Source organism: Nomascus leucogenys, chromosome 8, assembly GCF_006542625.1.
Source record: "Nomascus leucogenys isolate Asia chromosome 8, Asia_NLE_v1, whole genome shotgun sequence".
Lineage (NCBI taxonomy): Eukaryota > Metazoa > Chordata > Mammalia > Primates > Hylobatidae > Nomascus > Nomascus leucogenys.
In genome coordinates, this window is record NC_044388.1 from 1,240,952 (window position 1) to 1,253,145 (window position 12,194).

Here is a 12,194-nt window from a genome sequence, read left to right on the forward strand (position 1 = left end):
TCTCTATAAATAAATAGTGCCTTGCATAAAGAAGATCCTTAAGAAATGGAAATTATTAGATATTTGGGACATGGAATAAAAGGATTATTCCAAAGAGAAGATTGACATCAGTGTGAGGTACATTTTTTTTTTTTTTTTTTTGAGACGGTGTTTTGCTCTTGTTGCCCAGGCTGGAGTGCAATGGTGTGATCTAGGCTCACTGCAACCTCTGCCTCCCGGGTTCAAGTGGTTCTCCTGCCTCAGCCTCCCAAGTAGCTGGGATTACAGGTGGCCTCCACCATGCCCAGCTAACTTTTTGTATTTTTAGTAGAGACGAGGTTTCAACATGTTGGCCAGGCTGGTTTTGAACTCTTGACCTCAGGTAATCTGCCCGCCTTGGCCTCCCAAAGTGCAGGGATTACAGGCACGAGCCACTGTGCCCGGCAGTGTCAGATGCATGTTTAAAGATTGAGAAACATGCAGCCTCAAGTAAGACTATCAAGCTTTTTACTTTTAAGAATGTTAAATTCTGGGGCTGGGTGTGGTGGCTAATGCCTGTAATCCCAGAACTTTGGGAGGCTGAGGAGGGAGGATCCCTTAAGCCTAGGTGTTTGAGACCAGCCTGGGCAACACGGTGAGACCCTATCTCACTAAAAATAAAAAAATCAACCAGGTGTGGTGGTGCCTGCCTGTGGTCCCAGCTACTTAGGAGGCTGAGGCAGGATGAGTACTTGGGCCTGGGAGGTTGAAGCTGCAGTGAGCCATGATCACACCACCTCATTACAGCCTGGGCCACAGAGGGAGACCGTGTCTCAAAAAACAACAAAACAAAAAACGGTAAATTCTGAATGGTAATTTTCCTAGTTCATATATATGTTACCATGTAGTTCTCTGCAGGTTCCCAAGATCGTTTCCTTTAGAAACAAAATAATACCTTGCACATTGCCTGGTTCATTATTTACTTTGCCCTTGGTTCACGTGACCTCTGCTCCGTTTCTCTGGCACTGGGATTAACCAGTGGCTCCACAGTTCAACAGGGAATTCTTCTTATTGTTTAATGTAGCCTAATGCTTCTGGTTTTAAATATTGAGAGAGTTAAAGTGATACTGAACAGTTTGCTTTTTTGCTTTTGTTGATACTGGTTTGCCATGATTCATCAGACTTTTAATTACTTTAACAGATAAACAAGAATTTCAGTTATGTTAAGTTCTGTGTTTTCTAAAGCAAGACCAAAGGGGAAGGCTTATGGTACGATCAAGAGTACAAAAGGAACTATTATGCAATGTCTGCTTTACTTTCCATTCAAGTTTGAACTATGTAGGAATTCAGATGAAACAATTTAAATATTAGAACACTTGGGAATAAAAAATGTTTCCGAATATAAAAGACATTTTAATGTACCTTTTTGTGTGTGTGCGTGTGTGTGTGTGTGTGTGTGTGTGTGCCATTAAAATAAGCATTTGGCTCATTGTCCCAGGGTCTTAACAAGATTTAGGAAGAAACTGATGGAAATAGTAACCATCCTAGAATCCACCCTTGAGGCTCTGGTGCCCAGCCCTGTCTGCTTTCTTTCATTTCCTTGAATATAGTGTGTTTCCTCCTTTCACCTGGCTGTGGCACGAGATATTCTAGTTGACTGAAATACTCTTTTTTCATTCTTTGGAATTCAGCTCAGATGTTACTTCCTCAGGAAAGCCTCCGAGCTTCTCCTCCTGGGTAGGTCAGATTATATTCGCTGGGCACCCTGAGCTTCTTCCTCATCTATAGAAGACATTTATCATCATTGCATGCTCCATGCAGGCAGGGATATGTCTAGTTATTCAGGGCTCTAAGCCAGGCACTAAGAGCACAGCACACAGTAGACAATAAATATCTGTTGAATGAAGTCAACCTATATTAAGTGCCAAGTGCATTGCTTCATTTACTCCTCAGCATAACCTTTTAGGTAGATACCCCCATTTACAGATGAAAAAACAGATAACTTGCTCAAGGTCACAGAGTCAACCAATGACACAATCAGGACTTGACCATGTCACTTTGATGCCAAAGCCAGTGTTTCATTTTGTCTTTTACTTTCTTTGTTGCAAGCAGTTATCCCACTGAAAATCCAGTGTTCTAAGCATTGTACTGTATGATCTCCCATAGGAAGACAGACAGTGTCTGATCCAAATCCGGTGAAATCCAGCAATGGGTTTATAATGGATATTTGTTATGTGCCTCCCTAGCATCCATTCCAAATTCAACCCAATGACCACAACCAAGGAGCATTTAGCAAGGGGATTTTATTACTTGCAACAAGTAAGGAGAACGCCAGGGATTATTCCCAAAGAAGTATCTCCCAGAGCTAGGGGCTTGGTCAGGTTTTATAAGTATATGGTAATGAGGCATGATCTGATTGGATCTTGCAATGAGGTGATGCCGGGAGGCATGATCTGACTGGATCCTGCCATGCGGTGATACCACAGCTTGATCTGATCGGTCATGGATCATCCCATGTGTCTGCTTCTTAATTCAGTCCCCATCCTTGGACTGAGCACTTAGCTTAGGTTCCCCCTGTGGTTGCAGGCTTGGTTCATCTGGGCGTGCTCAGGGCACATGACCTGAGGGTCCATTGGCAACTGAAAAACAACTCACAACTTTGTTACGTAAAAGTTAAATCAGATTGGTCTGGTATGGCCACAAAAAGTAGGCTTGCTCTTTCTAACTGGGCTTGTGCCCTGGAAGCTTGAAGGTCAGAGCCATTTCTACCAACTTGCTACCTAATAGAGCAGAGGGGAGGGCAGACAGGACCTTAGAGATTGTCTGGCTCCTGGTAACATTATCTGAGCCTTGTTCAGGCTGTGCCTGAGGCTTTCTGCCTGTATGATTTTCACTAATTTGAGTTGACAGAGTCCTTTTTCTGCTTACGTCTGTTTGGATTGGGATTCTGTCACTTGGAATCAAAGGATTCCTAACCAATATAGGACCTAAAAGACATTGGACATATTTTGCCTTTTTTCCTTTCTCCCTTTTGCATAGGCTGAAGTCACTTCCTCAGGCTCTTGAAATGATTATAAACGTGTGTTCTCTGGGCTCAAGGAGGAAAGCAGTAAAAGAAGGTGTTATGGCAGCAATGATTATCAAGGGAGATTTTGTGGTTTGGGGAGTCAGGGCTTCTAAGACTTGCTCAGTAACTGGTGGAATGACTGTAAAAAACTTCTTTTATTTATTTCTCTACACCTCGGTTTTCTCTGAAAAGTGACGATAATATTTGCCACACCACTTAGACAAGAGGGAATTGACAAGACTGTGCCTAGGACTTTAGTATTATCTTTCAGTGTAATGACATTTCACCATTTCACCGTGTGGCTTTTCCTATTTCTCAATCACTGGACTGACCAATAGTGAGATGGGTGGATTAAGGAGGTTCCTATTCTGGGGAGATGACAGAGGAAGGAGATTCATGTTCCAGAGCTTAGGAAGCAGTAGGTGTGCATTCGACCTCACTGCATCAGTAACTTTTCACGCTCAAGAGATAGTTAAAATAGTAAAAGCTTCCTTTCTTTCTGCTCTGTGGATTTCACAAATGGGATTGTTAGAGTTGAACTTTTTTGCTTTTTTAAAGTAGCCAAACATGATCACATGATGGACTTGAACTTTTCAAAACCCATTCTGATACTTCTAGGACTGCTTTGTGTAAGATCTATTAGCTGTGTTTATAGTTACCTGGCTGCAGAAAGAAAAACTTACATGTTTAAATAGCTAAAATTTCCACAATGAAGGAATAAGCCTCCCAGAGACTTAAGAAAAAGGAAACGAAGCCAGCAAAGATAGAAACCATAATTCTGTTCCTAACACAAATGTGAATTTATTGGTTGATTTGATATTTAAAATAGTACTTTTACAAAATCATCTCAGAAAATATACTACATTTATTAAAATTAATACAAACCATTGCAGAAAATATTAAACCCTCTAAACAACCTAACACTCGCTTTCAGAGGCACTTGTGATGATTTTCACAGCTTCCATAGTTGCAAAGAACAAAGGAATCATCTTCCAACAGGGGTGGAATTAGATAATAATCCAAAAAATATTTATTTCTTTACAGACTCACAGATTGCTTGATGTTTAGGGGCTCTTACCTAGGACACCTAATTATTCAAGGTTTTCCTAATGTAGTGGACTTTTTCATTGCCTACAATCTACAATATTCAGCAAAGTATTAAGGAAAATGTAATAAGGAAAATGAACCCAAGACCCTTAACCATCTCAAATAGTTTTATGGATATACTAAAGTGTCAAGTACAATCTTTATCTTAAGACTTGAGAACTGGAATGCAGGAAAACAAACTTTCGTGGAATACTGGAATAAAAGACATAAAGCTGGGCAGAACTAGATGTGGCAAGCTTGTATGTTAATTCTGAAAGCCAGACCAGTGACGCTAAGAATAACAAATAGGTTCAGATTTGTTTTTCAGAAACTTGAGCTATTTTGGCCAGGTGCACTGTCTCACGCCTGTAATCCCAGCAATTTGGGAGGTCAAGGTGAGAGAATCACTTGAGTCCAGGAGTTCAAGACCAGCCTAGGCAACACAGTGAGACCCTGTCTCTACTTATCTTTTGTTTTTTTTGTTTGTTTGTTTTGTTTTGTTTTGTTTTGTTTTGAGAAAGAGTCTTGCTCTTGTCGCCCAGGCTAGAGTACAATGGAATGATCTCGGTTCACTGCAACCTCTGCCTTCCGGGTTCAAGAGATTCTCCTGCCTCATCCTTCCAAGTACCTAGGATTACAGGCACCCACCACCACGCCTGGCTAATTTTTTTTTTTTTTGTATCTTTAGTAGAGAAGGGGTTTTACCATGTTGGCCAGGTTGGTCTTGAACTCCTGACCTCGTGATCCACCCGCCTTGGCCTCCCAAAGTGCTAAGATTATAGGCATGAGCCACTATGCCCAGCCCCCTGTCTCTATTTTTAAAACACAATTTAAAAGCAAAAAGAAAAAATCTGTGCTGTTTAGACTAGGATTTTTAATTAGCTAGTATTTCTTAATTCAATCAATAAATTATTAAGACCTTTTCACTGCTCCCTTTTTAAAGTCTTCTTTTGAGTGATTTAAGTACTTCTTATCACCAAGCTCTCAAAGAGAAGATGAAATTAAAATCTGATGGGTAACCATTTAAATAAGACAACTGGGGCAACCCATTTCTCCAGGACCCCTCTCTGCAGCAGAGAGCTATTCTCTTTCTTTTGCCTAGTAAACCTCTGCTCTTAACCTTTAAAAAAAAAAAAAAAATGCAATTGAAAAAAATTTCAAGTCAATGAATAAAATAAGATTTGGGGATAATGGTAGATGCTAATTTTGAAAGTCGACTGTTTCCTTTGAAGGGGGAATTCAAAGCCGTTTTTTTGATGTGAATTCTTTGGGAGACAATAGAAAATGGCTAAATAGGATTTAACAGAAACTTTTAAGGACGGAATTCAACTTTACCTAAAAAAGGTTTCAGGCCAGGCATGGTGGCTCACGTCTGTAATCACAGCACTTTGGGAGGCCGAGGCAGGCAGATCACTTGAGGTCAGGAGTTTGAGACCAGACTGACCAACATGGGGAAACCCCGTCTCTACTAAAAGTACAAAATTACCCAGGGTGGTGACGCATGCCTGTAATACCAGCTACTCAGGAGGCTGAGGCAGGTGAATGGCTTGAACCTGGGAGTTGGAGGTTGTGGTAAGCTGAGATTACAGCATTGCACTCCAGCCTGGGCAACAAGAGCTAAAACTCCGTCTCAAAACAAAACAAAACAAAAAAATCTTGAGCTGGGTGCGGTTGCTTACGCCTGTCATCCCAGCACTTTGGGAGGCTGAGGTGGGTGGATTGCCTGAGATCAGGAGTTCAAGACCAGCCTGGCCAATGTCGTGAAACCCTGTCTCAACTAAAAATACAAATTAGCTGGGCATGGTGGTGGGAACCTGTAATCCCAGCTACTAGGGAGGCTGAGGCAGGAGAATCGCTTAAACCTGGGAGGCGGAGGTTGCAGTGAACGGAGATCACGACATTGCACTCCAGCCTGGGCAACAAGAGCAAAACTCTGTCTTCCTGCCAAGAAAAAAAAACAACCAGCCAAACCTCCCCCCGGCTCCCCGCAAAAAAAAGGTTTCTCTTCTCCCACTTAGCATTTTAAATGTAAAACTGAAGCTTTAAATTCTTTGAGCCAGCCAGCTCACACTATTTCACAGCATATCCATAGATATGAGGGCGCACCAACTCCCAGGACAGTGGGGCCTGGATGTGCTGCAGCTTCAGCTTAGAGAAGCTGGCCCGCTCCAGGGCCTTCCAGCTCTCTCTGGTCAGGTTGCACCCATCAAACAGAAGGTGCCAGGCAGGATCCAGGACTTGTTGCCAGAAGGAATTCCAAGTCGAACGCTCAGCTGCCACATGCTCCATGAAATAAAAAGCCCCTCCCTGAGAAAGAAAGAAAAAAAAAAATTTCAAGGATTTTTTCATTTCTGCTTTTTTAATTTATTTTTTGGAAATTGTTCTCTGGCACTGCCTTGCAAACCTGTGAGAGAACCGTAGAGTTCTGAGCATGAGAGTCACTCCACACTAACACCCTTGAGACTGAATAACCATGTTTTTAATTTTTGTGCCATTTTCACAAATATATACATGATATGATTAATGAAAATTCTGATTCATCTAAAATCATTACTGAATTCAAGGTAACATTTTGTCATTAGGTATTTTATTCAGTCAGTGGATGCTAAATGTAAATGACTGCTTGTAGGAATTAGCAAGTGCTGCTTTCATTGAGGAGTTTTATAAATGTTGGTCAAGTACAGGCACAATAGATGTTATTACATGTTATGGGTGGGGGCATCTTCAGAAGTTTTCTACCTATCTACCTCCGAGGGGAGTAGGGAGCAAGGGACCAGACAGTCACCTCACGAAATCGTGGTAACTGCACCACTCTTCTTGGCCTCCTCTAGCTATCCTAGTCTTGGCTCCTCAGGCAGAGTTTAGAGAGAGAATTCAGTTTAGTGATGGAGTTCCCCCAAATTATATGGGTAAGTGTAAGACCTATGTCAGGAATGGAAAATTGAAATTTCCTGATTTATTTATTCATTTGTTATTTCTTGAGACAGGGCCTGGCTCGGTCACCCAGGATGGAATGCAGTAGCACAGTCTCAGCTCACTGCAACCTCTGCCTCCTGGGCTCAAGCAATCCTCCTGCCCCAGCCCCCCAAGTAGCTAGGACAACACGTGCATACCACTACACCCAGCTGAATTTTTTTTTTTTTTTGTAGAGACAGAGTTTCGCCGCATTGCCCAGGCTGGTCTCGAACTCCTGAGCTCAAGTGATCCTCTTGTCTAGGCTTCCTAAAGTGCTGGGATTACAGGCGTGAGCCACCGTGCCCAGCCCTGATTTTTAAAAACATTTTCATAGGATAGGGCAGCATAAAGGAGGAGAGGCAGGTTTGGGGAGGTCAGTGTTGCCCTCTGGTTTACATATGTTAAGAGGTGCCTCTGAGCTTTCCGGGAGACTGTTGAGTAGACGGCTGGATATGCAGGTTTGGGGTCAGAAGAGAGACCTGGGATAGATGTTTAGATTTGGAAATCATCTGTGTATATGCGATATTTGAGAACTGTGGAGGTATATGAGATTGCTGGGGAGTGTATATAAGTGAAATGAACCAATGAAAGGAGTTAGCCAGCTTGCTTTAGGCAGATAGTAGGAAAGGGTCCTGGAAGAACTTCTGACCAGTCCCACAAATGCTTACATGAGGTGTTTTGTGCAGATAAGGGAACTTGCATAGGGGCTTGCCTAAACATGCCTGCAGTGCACTAAGGGCCCACATGCACGCTGGGGGAATGGGGTGGAGCCACCAGGAATTCATGCCTTTACAAACAGGGAACCCAGCTCCATCAGCTTTTCAGTTGCGAAGGGGGCAACCAGCAACCTGTTTTCAGGACCCCTCTTTTTGCTGAGAGCTTTCTGTTTCGCTTGATAAATTCTACTCCACTCACTCTTCCATGTTCACGTGCCTATTTCTTCCTGGTTGTGAGACAAGAACCTGGACCTAGCTGAGCTAAGGAGCAAAAATTCTGTGTCACCAAGAAAGGAACCCCAGTGGTAGGAGATGGGTAGAGGAAGAAGAGCCAGCAAAAGTGATAGAAATGTTGAAATCAGAAAGATGAAAACCCCAATAACAAGCACTGTGGTACAGTGGTAAGAGTATTTGCATTTGCATTTGCATTTGGCCAGGGCGGTGGCTCACACCTGAAATCCCACCACTTTGGGAGGCCAAGGTGGGTAGATCACTTGAGGTCAGAAGTTGGACACCAGCCCAGCCAACATGGTGAAACTCCATCCCTACTCAAAATATAAAAGTTAGCCAGGCGTGGTGGCGTGTGCCTGTAAACCTAGGTACTGGGGAGGCTGAGGCAGGGAGAGTCACTTGAACCCGGGAGGTGGAGGCTGCAGTTAGCCAAGATCATGCCACTGTACACCAGCCTGGGTGACAGAGCAAGACTCTGTTTCAAAAAAAAAAAAAAAGGGATATTTGCATTTGCATTAAAGAGAGCCACGTCTACTAGCTGTGTAACTTTGGGCAAATTCCTTAATCTCTCTGAGTCTGTTTCTTTGTCCTAATGTGAAGATACGTACTTTAAAGGACTGTTGAGAGGGTTAAATGAAAATGTAATAAAGTTCCTTTGTTATATCCAGCAGAGAGTGGGTGCTTGGCAGGAGCTAAGGAAGACTATCACGAATGTGATACCTTTAAGAGTTCAATTGATTTTTGGCACTGGAAAACTGAGATAATAATTACCTGCCTTGCAGTGGTGTTGGGAGATTAGTAATACTGTAAGCAAAACATCTACTAATGTGCCAGTTGGTGCCCAGTCTTAGCATATAAGAACCCAGCATTTGGATATAAGAATCAGTCCTTTTTCATTTACTACTCTGATATTGAGCCCAAGACAGGATTGTATGATTGTCCCTAAACCCTATCTCCAAGTTCTTTTCTTCCTGAGGAACTTCCTCTATTAGAAAACAAAACTGAGGATTGCGCGTGGTGGCTCATACCTATAATCCCAACACTTTGAGAGGCCAAAGTGGGCAGACCACTTGAGCCCAGGAGTTTGAGACCAGCCTGGGCAACATGGTGAAACCTCATCTCTACAAAAATATGAAAACTAGCTGGGTGTGGTAGTGCATGCCTGTAGTCCCAGCTACTGGGAGGGTGGGGAGGCTGAGATGGAAAGATTGCTTGAGCCCAGCAGGTCAAGGCTGCAGTGAGCTGTGATCATGCCACTACACTCCAGCCTGGGTGACAGAGGGAAACCCTGTCTCAAAAAATAAAAACTGGGGATTACAAAACATGCCTTTCCCCCAAAGAGTAAATTCAAATGTTAAGATATCCACATCTTCAACTTTGTTCAGAATATAAAACGATTTTAAACTAGCTAAAAATAATAAGGGTAATATGTGAAAACTACATAGAGGTATGAAGAATTACAGACTTTACGGAAAGGTTTAAAATTAAAAGTAATTCTTTCCCTGAATCCAATCCCATTCCCAAAAGGCAACCACTGTTAATAGTTACTTGTCTATCATTCCCATTAACTTTTACGTGTATATATATGTCCTCTCCCCGCCTCACACAATGGGCACGTGGTGGGCCTACGCTCTACCTAACATTCTGTGGCTTGATTGCTTTTTGTTTTCATTAAACATTATCCCTTGGAGATTTTTAAGTATCAGCACAGATAACTCTTGTTCTTTCTGACAGCTGCACAGTGTTTCTTTATACAATATGACAACTCACTTACATAGGATCCTATTGATAGACATTTCAGTTATTTCCAGTTTGTGTTATTACAAATGCTACTTAATATTCTTGTGTATGGACAAGTTTTTGCATGTGGGATAAGTTTTTGCATGTGGATAAAAGAGTATTTGTGCTTTAAATTTTGATATTATCCGATATCATCCAAAGAGGGTAACTCTTCTAATGTGTATGGTGGTGTCCAGTCCCCTAAACCCACCCCAACCCTATACTGACCTTAAAAGAAGTCCCTAACAGTATAATAGGTAAAATTAGTATCTTCCTTTAATTAACTCTTTAAGTTTGAGCATTTTTGTCCTATAATTGGTTTATATTTCTGTTCCTGTTATTTGCCCATTTTCCCTTTTGTTTTTCTTATTGAAAAAATATTGATCTTATTGACACGTAATGTCTTTTTTTTTTTTTGAGACGGAGTCTCGCTCTGTCGCCCATGCTGGAGTGCTGTGGTGCGATCTCGGCTCACTGCAAGCTCCGCCTCCCGGGTTCACGCCATTCTCCTGCCTCAGCCTCCCCAGTAGCTGGGACTACAGGCGCCCGCCACCGCGCCCGGCTAATTTTTTGTATTTTTAGTAGAGACGAAGTTTCACTGTGGTCTCGATCTCCTGACCTCGTGATCCGCCCGCCTCGGCCTCCCAAAGTGCTGGGATTACAGGCGTGAGCCACCGCGCCCGGCCTCCGTAATGTCTTTTGACATTAGGGAAGTTAACCCTTTGTCTGTCATCCCTGGCAAATATTTTTTCCAAAAGCTTGTTTTGTACTTTAACTTTGTTTTGGGGAGTTTTTTCTTTTTTTTTTTCTTTTTCTTTTTTTTTTTTTTTGAGATGGGGTCTCACTCTGTCGCCCAGGCTGGAGTGCTGTGGTGCAATCTTGGCTCACTGCAACCTCTGCCCCACCAGGTTCAAGTGATTCTCCTGCCTACAGCTACCTGCCACCATGCCTGGCTAATTTTTGTATTTTTAATAGAGATGGGGGTTTCACCATATTGGCCAGTCTGGTCTCGAACTCCTGACCTCAAACGATCCACCTGCCTCGGCCTCCCAAAATGCTGGGATTACAGACGTGAACCACTGTGCCCGGCCAGGAGGTTTTTTCTTTATAGCAGTTTTAAGTTTTTGTATTCAGATTTATCAGTCTTTCTCTTTATAGCTTCTCTCCCACTCTAAGATTTTAAAAAATTCTACAGTCTTTTCTAGTAGTTTACTTTTTATGTTAAAATGTTTCAGCCACCTGAAATTGACAGGCCTGCCCTCTATGGTAATAGCCGCTACTAACCAGTCCTCCTCACACCCTTTCACTCACTGGTCTCAGCACTCTGCACACCTCGCGGAGAATCTGCTCCTGGTTCTTCACAGAGCACAGCACTAGGGTGCAGACCACCACGTCCACAGAGCCATCGGCCACCTGGTGCATGTTCTCCCCGGCAGCTATCACAAAGCGTTCAAACTGCAGGTGTCGGTTCTCTGCAATGCTCTTGATCAAAAACTTCTCAAAGTTGGGGTTGGGGTCAATACAGGTCACCCTGCACCCAGGTGGGTAGAACTTGAAGTTGGCCCCGGTGCCACAGCCCACCTCCAGCAGGGAGAGCTTCCCGGAGGGGCCCGCAAACTCCTGCAGGTTGCCGAAGAGCTCCCGCTTCTTGCTTGCCATCTGTTCGTTGTACATCACAGTGAACCTCTCCAAGAAGTAGGGGAACCATTTTTTGCATATCCAGCTCCACAAGCCCAGAAAGTTCAGCAGGTACATGGGAAATGCCAGGATGCAGATGGCCAGTCTCAGGATAAAGATGGTAGGCTCCATTGCTCAGAAGGGAAAAAACAAACAGATCAACAGTTAGAGACCCGACTCCTTTAATTGCAGGGGAGAGGCTTCTGGCCACACTCCAGAGCCAATCAGCTGCAGAGGAGAAAAATAACTGGCCGTGCTGGAAAGTCAAATCATGGGCAAGAGGCCAATTTTGCCTAATTAATAGATGTTTAGCAGCAGTCGATTCAGCTTAGTTTTCGTGAGGCAAAATGAGAAGGTTCCCAGCTTTTCCTCAGAAGGAAAGTGGATTATAATCTTTTATTCCTAATCGATTCTTGTTTCCCCTTCTCTGGGTTTGGAGACAACTGCTAGCTTCCTGCTAGAGTTTTATAAGCACAGTGTACTTACACCCCACCGGGCTCTCCAGTGACCTCTAAAAGAAAACAGAATTCGTGGGCGGAGCCTGGTCAAACCAGAAGACTGCTGCCAAGGTCCCTTTATCATAACACATCCCCCTTACTTCCCCCGCCCAAACCCTGTTTTTTTTTAAAAAGGAAGTGAAAGGACATGCATGCCCCGCCCACAGTCAGCAAGAATTCTCTCTTTTACATTCTGGGCAGAGGCTCCCAGTGTTCATAACTCAACAT

At 43.2% G+C, this 12,194-nt stretch overlaps 1 protein-coding gene across 2 annotated transcripts; it reads right to left on the bottom strand.

Moving 5' to 3' along the window:
- Positions 1–3,801: 3,801 nt before the first annotated feature.
- On the bottom strand, positions 3,802–11,986 carry METTL7A (methyltransferase like 7A). Of its 2 annotated transcripts, none has more exons than XM_004088617.3 (2): positions 11,104–11,966; positions 3,802–6,418 (listed from the first exon to the last, which is right to left on the bottom strand). In XM_004088617.3, exons 1-2 carry the CDS (start codon positions 11,599–11,601, stop codon positions 6,182–6,184), a joined length of 735 nt encoding a protein of 244 aa, XP_004088665.2. In that variant the 5' UTR covers positions 11,602–11,966; the 3' UTR covers positions 3,802–6,181. The 2 variants fall into 2 exon arrangements, with proteins under 2 accessions (XP_004088665.2, XP_030672422.1); XM_030816562.1 differs by having other exon boundaries at positions 5,966–6,418; positions 11,125–11,986.
- Between the last annotated feature and the right edge of the window lie 208 nt (positions 11,987–12,194).

Excerpts from the sequence above, each read along its gene's own strand:
- METTL7A (XM_004088617.3), bottom strand. The coding sequence starts at position 11,601 with ATGGAGCCTACCATCTTTATCCTGAGACTGGCCATCTGCATCCTGGCA. Across the intron at positions 6,419-11,103 it reads TGTGCAGAGTGCTGAGACCA|GGAGGGGCTTTTTATTTCAT; the intron begins GTGAGTGAAAGG and ends TTTCTTTCTCAG.